General features: G+C 38.0%; 1 protein-coding gene across 8 annotated transcripts in view; it reads left to right on the top strand.

The window, feature by feature from the left end:
- LOC142100743 (NALCN channel auxiliary factor 2-like) overlaps window positions 1-20,426 on the top strand; it is a 471,729-nt gene that overhangs the window by 419,849 nt on the left and 31,454 nt on the right. For all 8 annotated transcript variants that reach the window (XM_075184521.1, XM_075184520.1, XM_075184517.1 and 5 more), the window contains exon 3: window positions 18,422-18,451. In XM_075184521.1, coding sequence (XP_075040622.1) covers window positions 18,422-18,451 — 30 coding nt within the window. The remainder of the gene's footprint in view (window positions 1-18,421; window positions 18,452-20,426) is intronic.

Genomic DNA, 20,426 nt, shown 5'->3' with positions numbered 1-20,426 from the left:
CTGTCTGTTGTTGCTGGGAACCGGCTGGGCTTACTTTGCCACCGTTCCCTTTCGTTATCCAAAAAGCGCCCTCTTGCCGCAGTAGGAGGGGCTTACACAAGCTGCCACCACTGGACTCCTTACCGGCATCCAGTACCGGGTTTCTTCTGGGACACTGACGCTGCTAACGTGTCTCCTTGCTGGTGTACCTGGCTGGTAACTCCGGACCTCTTACTATGGATCCGGGTTGCTGTGAATGGATCTCCCCTGGCCTATCACACAAACCAGGGCTGCTGGGTAGCGCAGAGCGTTGGCACTGGAATAGCTTAGGTCCAAACCGCAGAGACAGCCGGAGAACGGTATAGATTTTAGGGTCTAATCTGTAGATCACAGGAAAACAGCAATATTGAAGATGATTCCAAGCAGGTCTTTGAAGCAAGATGTTTATTGCTCACACACACACTGGTGGAAGGTCCCAGTATGATCAGGTCAGATGACAATTCAGAAGAACACTATATGCTCACAGAGCACCTCTTTTATACAGTTCAGAAATAGTCTATTTTTAGAAACAGGATATACTCTATTGAAACCGAAATTTACATGCATTTCAAGGCTAACAAAATTTACAGTTATCTATGAAATTCACTCTGCCAAAGGCCACAGTAACGACCCCCTGATGAGGTCTTTGGCCAGAGCAGGCATGACACTTCATCACAAAACTTCGTTAGCACTTTCTGCTATCAGAATTCCTTGCACATATCCTAATTGCAGGTTTCCAAAGCAACCTTACAAATCCTAAACAATGACACTTCCATGCTAAATACATCCCAATACGCACAAGACCTCCATCCACAAAGGTCTATTGTATCAGATATATACATCAGAAATAAGGCATATCCTTTAGTAAGGGGAAAACAGGAAAGACCAGCTTTTCTATCCTGGTCTCAGAGATGACGACTTCCTATCTTATAATAAACAGAAATAAGTGCCTATGCAGTTATATAAATATGCGCCCTATTTCCTTTAAATACATTTTTACCAAAAGTTATTTAATAGTGATCCAGTCACACCCTCCTACTGCGATTAGAGGGGTGCAATTTGGGATTAAGAAAGGGGCCGGTGGCAAGCCCAGCCGGTCCCCAGCCAGCAACAGTGAACCAGGGTGGTATAGGAGGTCCATCCTGTCACATTAGTGTGTTAGTCTCCTCAGCTTGGAAGGAACAACACTATTTATTTAATGATGATTCAGCACAAATAATTTTAGATGTAGTTCCCTTTTTGAATCATAAGGTCTTTTTTTGGGGGGGGGGGGGCGGCGTGTTTTTTTTATTTTTTGTGTTTTTTTTTTTTTCTTGAGGAATGTTTTATAATGTGTAAAAAGGTTTCCTAAATAATAACTTTCAATGACTTTATATTTAAATAAGCATAAGGACTCTGTAAAATTTGACAAACTGCTAGATTTAACACCTTGCGGAAACACGCTCCTATGGCTAAAAGTGAAGGCAGCTTATTTCTAAGTACTTTGTTCCTTTCATCATGTAATACATTTCTTGAAATAGAGCTGCATCTCTGAAAAACACACCTATAAATTGGGCTTGTAAAAGATGAAATAATTCCCGCATATTGTCTTAATTTGTGATGTTGGACTTTTTTTTTTTTTTTCCTCTTAAGGCATCTGATTTTCTTCTGCTTTCTCCCAAAAAATCCTTGAATCTAAATCCCTTCCAAACTCATCCATCTCCAGAACAAAGAGGTTGTCAGGTTTAATGTTTTATTTCCAGCTTTTTTAAGTCTTCTGTTCTTGTTAAAAGTCACTCTGCGGACGAGGTTGAACGATGCTTAATAATCTGTTTATCATTTCTGATTCCCAAGGTCAATACCAGATTTTCATACCTGTGGCTGGGTCCCCCTCAACTCCCACATGGTCAAGATGACTGCTGTAGCATCAAATGGGTTAATACCTGATGTTACTGTCCCGAATGGTTGTTAAACCTCAGCACTATGGTATTAAAGGGTATATTTATAAATTTAAATGTATATCTTTAATGTATAGGCATTGTGGTGCAGATTAGTAATCATTGCGCAGTGTCAGAAAGGGCTAAGTCCTGGCGCTGGGAATGTAAATTTATTTATTTTCATGTATTGATATGCGGTAATATGCTATCTTGGTGGAAGCTTGTTTTTGGAAGAAAGTAAATCCCATTCTAATTGTCTTTATCTCAGAGTGACCAACATATCTTTTTAGTCTGAATGCAAAGCAGGGGGTTGTTACATTTCTGTCCTGTGTAGTTTTTCATCCTGTGTCTTTAGAACCTGTCTGAATAATGAAACAGCAAGTGATTTGGGAAATCAGAGTGATGTAAATTTTGTTACGTTTAAAATGGTATTATCTCAAAGTCTAGAGAATATTACATCATGAGAGTAGACGTAAGTAATATCGCATACTTTGTGGTGCCAGCTAGGATCAGGGGGCTGGCTAAACCTTGTTTTGTATTATTCTGGATGATCACTAGTACCTCAAACTAGTGTGAAACGGTACTTGTTAAGACCTCTTGAGCCATTCAGCAGCACTGCTTCAAAATCCTGCTTTTGACGCCTACTTACCTGCTGTAATTCCTGTGACCTGCAGATTAGACCACTCCAATCTGTTATCTGGCTGTTTTGAGGCTGGGACTCTCCTCCTACTGCATTTAGAGAGATGCAATTGGGATAATGAAAGGGGACGGTGGCAAGGCATAACCAGCCGGTCCCCAACAACACGACAGGGTGCCATAGGAGGTCCATCATGTCATTGAAATTAATTACAATTCATCTGATCACTTTTCATCAAAGTTCCTATTTGCCATGACAATGAACTTTATCCCCATATGTAAATTATTGTAATGGTGTCGTCTTTTTCTTTGTTTATCTTCTCCTCTTTTTCTTGATGGTGCATGTGATTTTGTTGCCACATTCAGTAGCATTTTGTTTTTGCATGAAATAGTGAGTGTTCTTGTACTACTTGCTTCAGCTGACAACTGGAATGTCACTGGTCAGATTTCCACAGCATTAACTTTTGAGGATGGTCAAAACTATGCCTCCATCACATTATCCTTCCTTCCTTTCATTGTATAGCCGGGATAGGCATTTTAGGCCTAATACTAGGAAAGCATTATGCGATATTGTAGTCAAGCCTTTGTGAAATATACCAAAATAAAATAGTAGAAATTGTGTTGAACAAAAATTGTTTCAGATAACACTTCAAACTCTCTTTCAAAAAGTTAATATTCCCACCTCATATATCTATAACTGTGGACAACAGTATCCCTCAAGCTCACTCCCAGGTGTCATTCTTTACTTCTAACTGTCATTTGTTGCTCACATCCAGTCTGTATCAATCTCTTATTACATACATCTAAGAAACACTTCCAGAACATGTGTGTATCTCATAAAATACTGCAAAAATACATGCACTCATGATCTCCAGCATTGACTATTGCAATTCACTTCTTATTGGTCTTACACTAAAAATGCTGTCACCCCTACAATTTATTTCATACAACAGCTAGTCTATTTTTCCTTTTAAAACATTATACTACTGCTGCTTCACTCTGTCCTTGCATTGGTTGCCCTTACTTTACCAAATCTAAATGTATAAAAATACTTCTAATATACAAAGTCATCAACAATACTGCACCAACATACACTATATGGATAAAAGTGTTTGGACGCTTGACCTCTACATTAACATGGACTGTAATGACATTGTATTCAAATACATATACTTTAATTGGGAATTGGTCCCCCTTTTGCAGTAATAACAGCTTCCGCTTTCCACAAGATGTTGGAGTGTTTTCTGTGGGAATGTGTGCGCATTCATTCTATAGAGCAGTTGAGGTCAAGCATTGATGCTGGACTAGAAGGCCTGGCTCGCAACCTCTGTTCCAGTTCGTCCCAAAGGTGTTTGGTGTGGAAGAACTTGACTCGTCCACACAGAGCCCTGATGTCAACCCCATCAAACTCCTCACACCATGTCTTTGTAGTCCTTGTTTTGTGCACAGGGGCTGTCATGTTGGAATTGATAAGGGCCTTCCCCAAACTATCAAACTGTTGCCACATAGCATTGTCCAAAATGACTTTGTATGCTGAAGCATTAAGATTGCCCTTCACTAGAGATAAGGGGCCTAGCCCAAACCCTGAATAACAGCCTCATACCATTATCCCTCCTCCACCAAACTTCACAGTTGGCATAATGCAGTCAGGCAGGTAAAGTTCTTCAGGCATCTGCCAAACTCAGACTCTCCCATCTGAGTACCAAACAGAAGCATGATTCGTCACTCCACACAACATTTTTCCACTGCTCCACATTCCAGTGTCTGTCTGCTTTACACCACTCCATTTGACTCTGGGCATTGGTCTTGGTGATGTGAGGCTTGCATGCAGCTGCTCGACCATGAAACCCCATTCCATTAAGCTCCCGTCGCACAGTATTTTTTGTATTTTTGCATATTTACAACAAACGCTCAGTAATTTTCAGCAAAATGGTAACCTAATGGTTTTTTTTTTTTTTTGTTTTTTTTTTTGTTAGTTGAATTATTTCAACTGTTTTTCTCCACTTACATTATTCTTATTTCTGTATGACTCTTAGGGGGGTATTCAATTGACGGCGGGATCGCCGAAAATCCCGCACTTAAAGAATATTACCGTTAATACGGTAATCATGCACGTAAATACCGTTAATGCGATAATCTAAACGCTGGATTTCAGCTCGCAGCTCAGGGAGCTGCGAACTGAAATCCAGCGAGTAATTACTGTATTAACGGTAATATTCTTTGAGCGCGGGATTTTCGGCGATCCCGTCAACTGCTATTCTGTGATTCTGCAGAACCAATAGTACTCTTAGGGGCGTATTCAATTGTCGGCGGAAACGCCGAAAATCCCGCGGTTCGCGCACGATTACCGTTATTACGGTAATCGCGCGCGGAAAAACAGTTAATACGGTAATTTACTCGCTGGGTTTCAGCTCGCTGCTCCCTGAGCCGCGAGATGAAATCCAGCTACAAATTTCCGTATTAACTGTAGTTGTTTTTCCGCGGCGCGGAAAAACAACAATTGAATATCATACCAAATGTTTTATGAATATGCAATAAATGGGCATGCAGTAGGCAGATTTTTAATTTATGTTTTTGAAGCAGAAATGAAAGTTGCACAGCATGTTTTCAGTTCAATTTTGATGAGAAAGTAGAAATTATTGTAGTGAATGGTACATTGTGAAGTTGGAGATGACCAGCATGCTGTTGACATCTGTTTCATCTGTATGTTGCTTAAATCAAACAGCTGGGTACCCCCTTTAATATGTACTGCAGTAAATGTGATCTGCAATCTGGAACTTACTGTAGGTGAAGAAAAAAACCATTGTAGACATTTTGAAAAATAAATAAAACTGTATAGTGAGATAAACATAATGCACATGCTTAATATGCCGCTCACCCTTCATCTATCAGGAGTATATGTAAAAATGATCTGATTTTGACAAATATTCTATCAGAATAGCAGTGAATGGGACATATCCCCCAACTTCCTGACCCATATGGACTCTCCTAATTTGTGACAGTTGGGTAATTTCATGTCAAGTGATCTAGTGCAAATTACTATTATTATTCACGCATTTAGTACTATATGAGTCTCAAATATCTTTATTTTATTTAAATCTCATTTAATTTTTGATTTATCAAAGTTTGAAAAATGTCAAAGATCTGCACATTTTGGCATTTACGAGCACAGTCCTTTTAATAGAACCTCATTCAAAACGTGTACTTTATTTCATCTATACCCCTGGGATAACCCGTAATTTGATTGGTGTTACACTGAAGGACTGCAGATTGTCATAGCGCCATTTTTTTCAAATGCTACTATATAATGACTAAACACACACACTTCACATGTTATGGTTCTGTCAAATTCTGAGCAAGAGTAGGATGACAGGCTGTATATGCTGCCACTGGCAATACTCTTGTACAGGACACATGATCTGTTTAGCCTACATGTATATACATAGCACCTCTTAACCATCCCCCCAAAAACACACACAATAACCCCCCACTCCCCCGAGTGCTGCCCAAAGGGCAACATAACTGTGAGTAACTGGTGCATGATGCTCAGAAACTTATATCTTGCAAAAGAAATATCCCTCTCACTTTTTCTACAAAAAGTAATATTACATAAACATCTTCATATACAAGATTGCCATCCTTATTATTTAAAGTATACCTCTATATCATATGCCACCTAGCATTTGAAAGGATATATGAATAGTATTCCATCACAAATGACCTGTGCATATTTTTAACAAGTTATGTCTCAAAAGTTAGAATGTTTGTTTTAGTAATTGTAATCTATTGGTATATTTTATTGCCATCACCTTACTACCCTGTGTTGGTTTAACTTTATAAACAAGTTAAAATAAACACTATAAATAATTATTATCCTTTTTTTGTCTTTCTTTTTTTTCCCTGTTACATTTATTGAACGACTCCTGGTGTCCTCACATTTCCTCCACCCCTCCCTCCCTTCCTTCCATAATTTTTTTTTTTGTCTGACATGATTGAAATTGCACATTTTTCACCCTACAAATTCTAATCTTTCAGCACCCTGGATTTTTTTTAGTGTTTTGGAAGGAGTCAAGATTCTGGGCCTTCTATAAAGTTAGAATGTCCTGAGTTTTATGATTATTTAGAAATCAGATACATATCAGGAGAGCAATTAAACGATAATAAATTTTCCAAGCATGTTACACATCGCTCTACTTTTTCCTTAAAGAATTATAGTACATTTATTGCTTGAAGCAATGTAAGAAAAAAGTATTATACACACACAAGATAACATATCTGATTATGCATAATTCCTTGGACAACTATGATATTTTGCACCACCAGTACTGATAATGTCACCACACTCACAGAAATCGTTTGAACTTATGTAGACCTGGCTTTTAGGAGCTACTTCCTCATACTCATCTGTTGAGCCTTTTTGCAACTGAACTTCATCATTTATACTAATGCTCATGTGGTCATCCACAAATGTCTTTATTTTTCCCTTTTAAAGCAAAGTACATGGTTTCAATCATCTTTCATGGCATAAAATTGAATGGCACACCATCTTAATTTTACTACATATGAGCAAGACCGATTTTGACAAACATGTAAAATAAAACACAAATATCAAGATACCATAAAAAAAAATTGTCCCCCAAGCTTCTAAATATGCAACCAAACTCAATAATTCATCTTAAAGCAATTTTTTATTTCTATTCTTATATGTTCAGCATAATCAAATAGTACTTGTGAGTGATCAGTATTATAAACACAGCATTCGTTTCCAATTGGGGTACACACACCCCCTTTACTGTTGGAAAACAGATAGTTTTGAGGCAAAACTTTGCTTCACAAATAAAATCCACAAGTTTATACTGTAATATACGGCAATGAGATCTATATGTAACTATTACAGACTCTCGTTTCATAATGTTATAAGAGGAGAGAATGTTGTTCCAATAAAATAAACTGTGGATTACCCTGTGTGGTATTAGACAGAGCTGCAGTGGAGTGCATTTAATAGCAACAGCAGAAGGTAATATTAATGTATGTAGAATTTGAGCGACATAAGTAATTGCTTTAGTCATACCCCACATGATGTGAGGAACCTACCATATGCATCCTGAAAATAAGTGTAAATGCTTACAATTTTTCCTTCAAGTGCGCATGTTATTGTGAGGGTCTCAATTTAGCGACTAGACAGTGTAAATGACCACTTTTAGTTACTTCTGTCAAATCCAACGTATGCTATCCGTGGATTGATGCTGAGCTTATACACAATCAAAGAAAATCTTCCTGCATGCACTACGATCGGAGAACAGAATATACACAGCACCATCTCTTCTGTGTAGAATCTGCTCTGTTTAATGCATACCAGGTTCACATTTTTATAGTACTTCAGAAGAACTTGTTGATGTGCAAAAACAGTTGATGAATCACAAGATCAGTTTCCTAGAAAGCCTACGGTTGTACTTGTTCTAGCGTTATGGTGCAATTTTCCAAGGAGTTTGAAGGTAATACATTATTTGTAATCAGCTACTTCTGCAGATGCCATCTTTAATTCTGCTTCTAACATCCTCTGCAAAACTTCTTACAAATTTTAGAATATATCCCTGAGCATTTTAAAATGTGAAGCATTCTTAAAGGTACACTACATTTAATATAAAATACATTATCACTTCATACTTTGAACGGACAATATATCCTACAACTTGTATCTTTGTCATTTCTAAGATGTGACCCACCCAAATAGTGAATTATATTATGGTTATAAAGAGGTATAAATTATATGCATGACACAGAATCTTGTGTTGTATATGTGCAATCATGTAGCTCTCATTTGGAATGTATAGGTAAGACTTCAGTAAATAGTAAAAAAAATATACAATAGTTTTGGAGTCTAACATGAGGCATATGCTGTGTCTTTGTTTTTAACATAAGAGCAGCTATTGCATGTGGAATTTGAGTGGGGAACCCAGAAAAAGGGGCTGAGGATTCCCCAACAATTGCAGCAACAGATCTAAGACAAGATGGAAAACCAGAATATAGTGCATCAAATCGTGTTCTGTCTCTATGCAACTGTGTAAATTTGCCTAAAGCAATGCCCTCCGTTTCATGAATATAGTGAAAGGTTTAGTATTTTGGAAGAGCAAATGCAAAAAAAAATAAAAATGTCTGTTTTTATGCATGTGAAAGCTGCTTCTGCTTTTTTGTCTCAGGGATGAATTTCTAGGGTGTCCATTTAAGACAAACATTTAGGGGGTTTCACAATTGAAGAGCAAATCAGAATATTCTGTCTGCAAAAACCTGCCATGCCCTAAATGAGGGTCTCATCAGAGAGACATTGGGACATTGAGAATGGCTTTTATTCTTTTAGCAGTGAGGTTTTATTCCCCTGCTGAAGTACGATGTCTTAAATAGTGTACATTAGGTACACAGGGCTGGAGTTTTTCACCTTGAGGCCTTATGCCCCTTTTAAGCAAGACAGGAAATGAGATGCAAAGGACTAAATCTGAAAAAGGAGGGGCTAACAACAAATCATTGAAGTACTGGACTGAACTTGCTGAAAAAACAATGTCATCTAGGACTTTCTTTTAAAATTTGTGACAAGAGGGAAGGACCTTTAGTGTAGCCTTGCATCAATCTGGTCCAGGTATATTTGCCCCCTCATAAAAAGTGAATGCAAATGAGAATTGACTGTCAGAGAGAATAGTGTTAAGTGGATAGTTATTTTATGCAGTCTCCTGGTGTCGATGGTGGCACATAATAGCAAAGGCAGCAGGTGAAAGATAATAGTCCAGTCCATCACTATTTTTTGTTTGTGCAATAGGTAAGCATGCAACTAAAGAAGCAACAATCTAAATTCTAGCATATTGGGCTCTACCTTACAAGGAAAGTCCCCGTCCCCACCCAGCTAGGAAATGGTCATACCCCTTTTTTAGGCCTTACAGCTGTAGCCTGAAATCAGCATGTTAGCAGGCTGGGAATCCAGAAGAGCCGAACTGACCCAAAGGAATGGGAGCCCACAATCTCTCCACTATTCACGCCAGGGTCCCTTTTAAACTAGTTCTTTATGAGCCGAACATATAGAAATGCTGTCTTTCCAACACTTACTAAAATTACCTAGACTTTCAAAAAATATAAGACCAAAACCAGGGAAATATACACACATACAACATCCACTATTTTCCCAGTGTTTCTCTCACAATTTGTTTAGAAGAGAAAACAGCACACATATCAACCACCATGAAATAAGTAGACATAGGTTGTATACAGTTGCTGGGTATGCAACAGAAAAGCATGCAACACAAGTTTGTTAACAGTTCTCAGGTCTTATGCAAACCTGTGAATATTATTGCCTGGTTTCTTTATAGGAAATATAAGTGTGTGAGATTATGATGTTGTAGAAATGATATCATGTGCGGTGAAACAAGGGCTTAAACCATTTATTCTAATTTATTAATCATTCAACTAATCCATTATATACTCTTTTCCCACAGGACATAGGATGCAAACCATTCCTTACATAGTCTTATGTCCCTCAGTTGTCCCCATGAACAAGCAGAGGTGGGTATCGGGCACTTTAAATACAGTTGAAGCCCCTCTCTGAGTGGTAGCCAGATACTTGTTCTTGTTGAGTGTGTAAATGTAATCTTTAGTGCTTTACTGTTGGTGTTTAAAAAGAGCTGTTAACGATTTGACTTTTCAAGGCTTCTTCCTCCAGACATTTTATAGCAGCCCTTCAAATTGTATCTTTAGCTGTGGGTTTCTCTCTTCTAATTTCAAAATTATAAATGATATTAGACAGGGCATTCCTCTCTTCCCGCTCATATTTGCTGAGCAATGGAGCCTTTGGCTGAAAAGTTGGAAAAACTGGCTGCATCATGGGTACCCAGTTTGGTAATATATATCCTAAAATCTGGCTCTTCACAGATTGTTTGTGACTGGATCACTTATAAATATAAAACTTATTGTATAAATATATTCATCATTATCAACATTTATTTATATAGCGCCAGCAGATTCCATAGCGCTTACAATTGGGAACAAACAGTAATAAAACAATACTGGGACATACATACGAAGAAGTAAGAAGGCCCTGCTCGCAAGCTTACAATCTATGAGACAATGGTTTTATACACAAGGGTAAATGCTACATCATATTGAATATTTATCCAGCTTTTAGCAAATTATTAGCGGAATGCGCTACTTTATATCATTGCAAATGTACTGATTTTTGATACTTTGTATTAGAAATGTACTTATTTCTGATGTATTGATTTCTAATGTATTATGTCAGGTTAGATGAAGTCTGTTTTGCTGATAGCAGGAAATGCTAAGTCTTTCCATTGCAGAAGTGACACAAAAAAACCTGCCTTAGCCTAAAGGCCCAGCAGGAGATTGTTGCATGTTGCCACGCATTGGTAGGGAGAGAGGATCCAGTCTGAACAATGTAGATTCAGGGTACAATGGATATCACAGATTAGTGTAAATTTTGTTAAGTAGAAATTACATTTAGTTTAAAGAACATCTCACATCTGGATGTTAATCTTTAAATGAAAGGACTTTTTGGGCCTGGTCTGAAAAGGGGTCTGGTTTATCCCCTGCCATGTTGTGCCAAAACTGTATAAAAGAGACCTGTTTTACACTGAAATGTACTATTCCATCTGTACCTTTCTGGATGCCACTAGTACCTTCAACTAATGCATGTAGCTGTCCTTTTCAGGACTTCATTCGCTAATAAACAAACTACTTAAGGAACCTGCTTTCACGCCCACTTACCTGCTTTAATACCTGTGACCACAGATTAGACCAATCTAATTCATTATCCAGCTGTCTTGAGGTTGGGACCCAGCATTCCAGTACCATTGCTTTGCCCACTACCAGCAGCTCTGGCCAGTGAAATAAGCCAGAGGGAACCATCTACAGAAACCCTGATCTGAAGGCAAGAGGTTAGGGATACCAGCCCATTTGTACCAGCAAGGTGGTACACTAGCAGCGATAGTTACCTAGAAGAACGCGATTCTGGGTGCCGCAAAGGAATCCAGTGGTAGCAGCAGCATGAGCTCCTCCTACTATGGTTAGTGGTCGCATTTGGGATAAAGAAAAGGGACGATGGCAAGGTAAGCCCATCCGATCTTCAGCAACACAACAGACAGGGTGGCATAGGTGGTCCATCCTGTCACAATGTTCTTGAGTTTATAATTAACCCTGAGACCTTATTGCCCGACCTACATAATGTACTTAAGTTTATAATAAGAAGCTTCAGAATATTTGCAAACACCTCTAAATCAGAAGCCTTGAATTGATACAGGAGTCCCTCCAATCACTCAAACCTACACTTAAATTCCACCGGTGCTTATCCTCTCTGAAATACCTAGCGATACTTATCCTCCAAATCTCTCGAACATTACTGATTATAATTCTTTATCATTGTTATAGCAATTCAACTCAACCCAGTCTTGATACCATTTCGATGCCTTGTGGTTGGGAAGAATAGCTGCAGTAAAAATGATCCTCCAAAGTATCTTGTATCTGTTCCACTCCATTCCATATATAGTTATTTGAAAATTAACACATTTTATACAATATCATCAATTTTTGTATAGGGAGGCAAACATTCCAGGCTCGCTAGAGATTGCCTGGTTTGACCCAAGCTAAAAGGTCTATACACACCCAATTTAGAATTTTACCAGCAGGCTTGCTTACTGAACCAACTCAAAGATTGGTTGTAGTGAGACCAGAAGACTAACACACACATATTCTGGAGCTGGCCAAAAATATGAACAGGTCCATGGAACAAAAGTGCAACCCCTTCCTGTAATTGTAACCTTCTCCGCCACTACCTCCCTCAGCACCACAATAGGTATGTCACATGTCATATACCTACCGCAACTAGTAGCTCAACATTGTAAAATCCAGTTCTCCCACTTTCACATTCAGTGAAGTTATGACATGGAAATCAGTGGGTTCAAATACTCAACATCCACATCCCCTCCTCTACTTCCAACTAAGTCGAACCCATGGTATGCTTTCTATGCAGGCCATCTGATCACCACCAGTGTAACAAAAATGAATGCATTCTTGCTCGTCTGTTTCCTTTGCTCATTTTTGTCTTCTCCATGAGTATACTGTTACACTTAATATCTTCAGCCCCTACACACACACACACACACTCCATTGTTTAGTCATTCCCGTTCCATTTTTTATGTTAACCCTTTAATAACATTTAGAATATTTTATCTATGGTTATCTATGGGTGATGTTTTTGGCTACCCACACAGGCCCTTGTCATACAATCTTGATCTAACTCTGCTAGATAACGCTTTCCTTAGAAGCTGGTTAATATTAGGCCAGTTTGGATTATAGCAAATTGTAATGGTCACTAATGGTTTTAAAAATGATGGGGTCCTTTCTAATGTGCTGGAGATCCTTAACCCTATATCCCACTGGTCGATAGGAGTCCAGGGAACATTCATAGTTTTTGGATCCCTATGTTCTCTAGAAATTTGTCTTAGTGGGGCAATAAGTTGCATATGTAATATTTATTCCCGTTTTGTTCCACTCTTCTATGTATTGGCATGTATTTGAACCTTGCTGTACAAACTTGTACCAAACTTGTGTGATTAATGGATGGACATTTCTTATGACTTCTGTATAATTTCTTAATTCAATCACACAAAAGACAGAAGGGACAAGAAGAATTAATCCGGATGTCTCCAATTCAGTTTATAATGCAACTAACAGTGATGGAATTTGGCTGGTATGATATACCGGAACCTCTGTCCTCTTTCTTTTGAAGCTGTCCGTTTCACTGGTACTACTGTCTTAGGAGCAGGTGAAAGTTTGGAATTTTTTTGATCAGAGCTAGCCTGTGGGTTGAGCATGACATCCAGACGGCCTAGTGTGTGGCCGAGAACAGCCGCTGGCAACACTGGAATCAGTCTATTGTGGCCAGGTTTAGCCTATAATGGTAATTATCCCCACAAAACAGGGCATTATTGCAGAATAATGCCTTGTTTTTTTGAGGATTATTGCTTAATTATGCTCAACATACTGATATATATATAAAATTAAAGTGTTGGTTGCAAAAGTCACAAGCTTTCCTGCAGCCAGCAGAAGCAGATTTTACTGAAGACAATTGTGATGTCTGTACTTAGTGAAATGCTCTTTGACTAATGTGACAAAGCTAAAGCCATATTAGTTTGTAGTCCACATTTAGGTTAAGCTCTGGGGTTTTGGTTTTCTTTTTTATTCTTATGTTATTATGCAGTTTGTTTTCGATGCATGCTCTGTACCTTTGGGAGAGGGTAGCTAAACAATAAATATGCTTTTTAGAGATGGTCAAGGTTAGTAAAAAATAAAAAACAATCCCTGATCTGTCCAGTCGCCACTCATTTTATAGCCTCTCCTCCCACTCTGTCCCAATGAACATGCAAATAAAAAGTAAATTCAATAAGACTGTTTTAAATGGCTTTTTTCCCCCCTCAATCATAGAAATTATAAATAGAAATACAATGTACGTCACATATAATGTTGTATGCTTCTGTCTCTCATAACGTAAGGTAATTTCACATGCAAGTGTATTTGTATTGTATGAGTGATTCTTCTTAAATTAAGAGAATATTTAAGGTAATCCTCATTTTGCAGAAAGTCTCTCTCCATGTAGAAATTATTTGTATATTACATTTACCGATATAGAATTGCTTGTCTGCAGCATTACATAGTATTACATAAAGTTTAAATGTTGATGTATTTAGAATATAACAATACTTTGGCTGCCTGGTGTTTTTCTAACCAAGTAGATCTCTTAATGCTCACACAGTTTGTTTACATTCAATAGTTGTATTTATTTTTACTGGCACTCGTGTCGAAACATGCAACAGCTGAATTGGTGGAAATAAACATGAGCTTGTCATTTGTTTTTAATCCACAGTCTTTTGGGCTTTTAAGCTAATTGATTCCATCCATTCACACATTTGCTGTTCCACAGTTACTAGTTTCCACACTCTGTTTACGGATCTAAAGGCAGAAAGTTTTATACACCCTGTTCAGCACGCAGCTCTCAGGAATGTTTTGTCTGCACATAAAAAATAAATTCTAAATTGATTGGTATAAATATCTTTATTTTGTACGTCTTGTAGAGTAAGAAATATCAATGTTTGATTTTTAAGCCAAATGAGTAAATATTGCATGTCGGAATGTCTGTTGAATTCCAGTATCGGGCATAATCTTTTATTTAGCCTCTAATAAAAGGGATACATGTGGAGCATTCTGTAGAAAATGTTGTGGTAATTAATCACCTCCAATATATTATGTTAAGTGTTAAAATATGTTGGTATGGCAAAAGAAAACTTTGCTGATTGCAAGACTTTTGTTAATGAATACATAATACATTGTGATTTGAGCACTGTGCGTGCTTGTTATTCCAAGAATATGCTGCCTCACAATAGTACTCTTGAGGATGATAAAAAAGCAAATATCGCAAAGCCGTACAAAAGCGGAACATTTTATTTTACTGCTGATGTTCTCTAGGTGTGGCCTCTGATTTAGGGTGAATGAAGCCTTTGTTCTCCGATGTTAGTCTTTAGTTTCCCAGTATGACGAATTTACAAAATCACAATCTCTTCGAGTTTTAAACACCACATATAATCTTGGAAATCTACATTGGTGTGCATGGTTTTCCCAGCTTCCTTTTAGCTTTGTCTAATATATTGCAGGCTGCAATGATTACCATATAAAAAAGCATTTATGGGTTAAATTTAATTGTCAATAGAAAGCAGTATAAATTCCCTAAATTCACTCTTCAACCTTTTATGCAAAGCACAATACATAGCTACAGGAAGCATGTTGTACACAAGTGACCAGGATGCCTTAACCTACTATATACTAGTTTTGAGATAAGATTATGGATCACTTATCCCATACTGAATGGTTTTAGACATTCAGAGACCCAGTGTCGGACTGGGACATGAAGGGCCCACCGGGGGAAATGCAGCGGTAGGGGCCCACTACAATGGGGTGTGGCCAACTGTAAGAGGGGTTGTGGTCAGTCATTAAAGGGGATGGGGTCAGGCCATGGAGGACAACGTATAGCACCTTAGTATGGTCCATAAAGAAAAAGAGGACATTTGCAGTGAGGAGCCGCGAAGCAAAGGACAGAAGAGAAGAAAGAAGTCAATAGGAAAGTAAGTGAAGGGGAGCAAATGCAGCATGGAGGGCACTGTGTGAAACAGGGGAGACAGGGAAAGGGGAGGGATGAATTGAATACAATCAATCATCATCAGCTATTTGTGTGCTGTCCATTCTTTGTGGTTAGTGTTCTCTCCCCTCATAGTGTACACAGAAAACAAATGCTATACTACAGTACTAGAGATCAACCATTCATCATATGAAAACCACAATATAAGGGTATAGACTAAAAATTAATATATCCATGAAGCACTATGGAGACCACAAAATTATTAGCATAAAAATATATGCACATTTAAAATATTACATAAATCTAATTACACTCTAGACACTGGCAAATAAAAACAGGACTCTAAAAAATGATCTACCCACAAAATGTACACTCAATAATAATCCAATGCCACTACAAAGGACAAAAGCAAAACATTAATATTAAAGCATATAGCAGATGCAATCCTATAAGGACCTAACTGTCTGAATGTGTTTTATTCTGATTAAGATATGCTTCTATAGGGAATAGAGTCCCACAATTGATTGAAAACAAATAAACATGGAACATGATATAAACAGTGAATTTGGTTACTAGTTTATTAGGAATCCATTCATTGGTCAGCTGCAATAGGATCCTTTTATAGAGGCACTGAAGACGTATATTGCAATGAAGCCATTCTAATTTATCTCCCTCCCTCCGAGGTCACACAGTGGAGAGCTCTAGAGAAGTTTGCACGATTTATTACTTACTGATTACACGGACTCACACTGCAGTTAGGATGGCAACTTTATGACTACAGGACGCCTGCAACTACAGCAGAAGGAGTAATCTGAGATCTGTGTCACTGTGAAGCATTTCTGCCTCTCTCTGTCTCAGGAGCAGGAAGTGTTCTCACGTGCTGGCTGTAGGCAGGGATTAGTTTGACAGTCTCCGTTTCATATGTAGACTGACCGCAACTCGGTAATTCTCTGCTCTGCCTCACCAACAAAGAGCATATTTGCCAACTTTTCCTCGTTGGCTTCAGGGAGATCCCGGGGGAGGTGGGTGTGCGGGGACGGGGCTTGACGAATCGCATCATTTTGTCCCCGCCCCCTAAACGGTTGACACAATTTTGGCCAATTACAGCAGGGGGGTGGGGCTAGGATGGCATGATATTTGCATCATTAAGCCCACCCCTGCCACTTATCTATTGTGGGAGCGAGAAACGGGAGGTCACCCAGAAATGCGGGAGTCTCCCGGACATCCCGGGAGACTCCCGGAATATCAAATATGTGTTAAAGAAAAACAGCTAATGACTCTCTACAGACTGAAGTGTCTTTTACATTTCTGTCTCCATTACTGAAGTCATGTTGTCTTACCTGTCATTCTTTGATTAAATCTTGGTCTCCATGAAAATGGCCACCTCCATAAGCATCAATACATGGACATAGGACACAATTTCTGAACTGTGTCATCATGCCACAGATGGCGAAGCCAACCACAGCTCAGCATCAGGGAGAATGCCAGACTCTTCAGGGAGTGAGGGAGATCACCCCTATTTCAGGGAGTCTCCCTGACATTTAGGGAGAGTTGGCAAGTATGACAAAGAGGGCGGGGTTATCAGGCAACAGGGCCTCCCGGGGGATACCCCGGCTCCCCGGCAGGCCAGTCCGACACTGCAGAGACCACATAAAGGCATGAGGCCTATATATATTTGTCATAGTGCTCTGGGATGACAAGATAGTGAATGCTATCCAACCTCTTAGTGAGGCCCCCACCTATCTTGAAAAGAAACACAAGTAAAGCTGCACATCTGTCCTAATGACTGCTATAAAAAATCTTCCGAACATCCTTCCAGTTTGATAGCTTGACACTTCTCCTCATCAACATATGATTTATAGTAGGTGCTATGCACATTACTACCTGGGCCTCCAGTTAAATAGTGCTGTTTTGTATGGTGCAGTATATTGTTTTTGTTTCCTTTCACAGTAATACAGGCGCTGTAGCTCTCCACTGTTCAGGTCTAAGCTAGGGCTTGTTCTTTTCAATTTTCTATCTCCAATTTTCTTTCCACCTTTAGAAAATGCCTCCCTCTTTATGTCCTGCCTCATTTTGCCACACCTGACAGTGGTGAAGTTTTGAGATGGTGCATGTGAGTGTGTTCTTATATGGACTAGAGCTGTCCAGTCTTATTCAATAGTATAGGACAGAACACTTCTATTCTGCTCTATTAAATTAGACTGCATCTATGAAGTCTGCTGGAACATTGAACTGCAGGGCAGCATTCAGTTAAACAAGGTAGTCCAGCGACCAGCTTTAGGCAATGGGGTGATTTCAGGGGAGGGACTCTCACCCCTACATGCTTCATAGAGAGCAAGCATTAAGGAGCAGGGGTTGGTGAAATCTGGACATTACTCAGACTACATAACCTTGGCTCTTCTTTTGTCAAATTTTCTCAAACGGGCATAATCAAAACTTATATTTTCTATTTATACAATGGCTAGTTACATGTGAATAAGATAACTGTTATATTGAAGATGCTGGTTTTTTTTGTTTGCATATATGCTGAACATGTTTCAATGCAAGGTTTTGCTTTCCAGAGGTATTTATCATATGACATTAATTTATTTTATTCAAATTCTGCAGCCCACTGACTGCTTAGAGTACCAAACCTGTAACACTGTTACTCATTTATTTCTCATTGCAGATCCAAGCTCAGCTAGAAGTAAGAAAAAAGGTAAGTGTGCACGTTTAGTGTGATGTCCACACCAGCATGGATTTTTATGATCTATTTTATTTACCTTTGCTGAGGTTTTGGACCCATTCAGACATTCATAATAAAAGTTTATAATGTCATAATGATGCAGCTTAATAGTGCTATAAGCATCTTATAGAATAATAGGGAATATGATTCACATAGTATAAACAGATCATTTCCAAATTAAAGGTGTCTTTAGGAAATGCTTGAAATTGTTATCACAAATGCAAGCTACCAAATATATATATATTAAAACATTCCGAATTTTTCTAAATTTGTCAGAACTGAAGATAAATTGTGATCATATGATAGTGTAATAAAACACTTTTTCATTTTTGATCAAAGGCATTTATTTGCAAAGCATCCAATAAATAAATAAAACAAACAGGCTGCATAAAGGAACCAAGATTTGGGACTCGTTGACATATGTGCATTGAAAATGAATAAAACACATGGAACATAACGCACGCTTCAGATGCGTTTTGTAGTGATGCATTGTTCATGTGCTTTTGATGTGTTATGCTCTTAATAGTAATATCAATTCTACTGGTAGCATCCAATAATGCGTGAGAAGCAGGCCATGCTATGATCTAACATTTTAAACTGTTACAGTTAGGCACTAGCAGTTCAAAAGCACATTAACAACGGATATGTGTAAAAGAGCTTTTGGTGTATAGCGTTGGGAAAAATACTATATCAATAAATACAGGAAGAGCGACCACAAGCCTGTCTGGTTCAGGCATTCCTTTTTGCATCAGACTTTTTCATCAGTTTTTTCAATATTGTCAGAAAAAAGTTTACATAGCTAGATTTTGACAATTTTGGCCACCAAAGTATAAATAAATTAAGCATTTTGAAATACAAATGTTGTACAGGAAAAGTTGGGATCTCTGGAAAGGTTAATTTCATGTAATTCAAATATTGTATGTACATTCACAAGAAACCCAAAGAATGTAAATCTTGGTAATTGTTCAGTTTATATTTGAAGATTACACCACTGTTAGTTACTTATTGCAAGTATGTGCAAAAATGAATCTTGGACTTTATTACACCTCTAGCCATTCTTTGTAGTAAAGTGGGTTATCTCCTGTTACGTTTAATAAACCATTACATGTTTATTGATAATAAAGACTGATGTAGGGTTGGTATTGAAAAGAGTCCACTTTGCTTCTGAAGCCTTTATATGGGTCAACCCGGAGAAATAGTAATACAGATCTCAAACAAAGATACAAAACACCATGACTGTATAATAAATATATATTAATGTTGGGCAAGTATAAACATAAGAAACATCTATTTTGGTCATTTACACCAGAATGGGAAAATATAAACATTAATAAATCATTCCAAATAATATAAGTCTAGACCCCTCTTGTTCTTTGAATTTCTGAGAGTAGGGACTATTTGTTTGCACAGATTCTATTACTTAAAATGTTCACCATAAGGAAAAAACTATACCGCACAAAAAAAGTTTGCTAACATGATCAATGGTTTCTGCCAGACAAAAATATTAAAGTCTTACCTAGAAGTTGTAAAGTTTTATTTTTTTTAGTATTGGTGACAATGTATACAAATAAGGTACCTGTGTTTGAAAATGGTCCTGTTTCTTTATTGCTGTTTTTTTCTTGCCAATCCATTTGAAAAGAGTATGATAGCCAACTTGTTAAATTCTTAATCTAGGAATATCTGGTAAAATGTTATTATTGTTATTATTATTATCGTAGATTTGTAAGGCGCCACAGTGCTCCCCAGCATCGTATAGTAGAGAAAACAGTACATTCATAAAACAGAAGGATAAAAAGTAGATAAAATAAAGGCAGACATGAAAATAGAGGGTATGGACGACCCTGCTCGTTAGCTTACATTCTAAGTGCAAGAGGGCACAGCTGAAAGAAGGTTCAGAGTGTAGATTAGGACAATTGTAAGGGTGCATTAGTGTGAATAGTGTTATCGG

This window comes from Mixophyes fleayi, chromosome 9, assembly GCF_038048845.1.
Source record: "Mixophyes fleayi isolate aMixFle1 chromosome 9, aMixFle1.hap1, whole genome shotgun sequence".
NCBI classification, from domain to species: Eukaryota; Metazoa; Chordata; class Amphibia; order Anura; family Limnodynastidae; genus Mixophyes; species Mixophyes fleayi.
The sequence above is the reverse complement of the archived record's forward strand: the minus strand, read 5'-3'. Positions and strand labels throughout refer to the sequence as shown.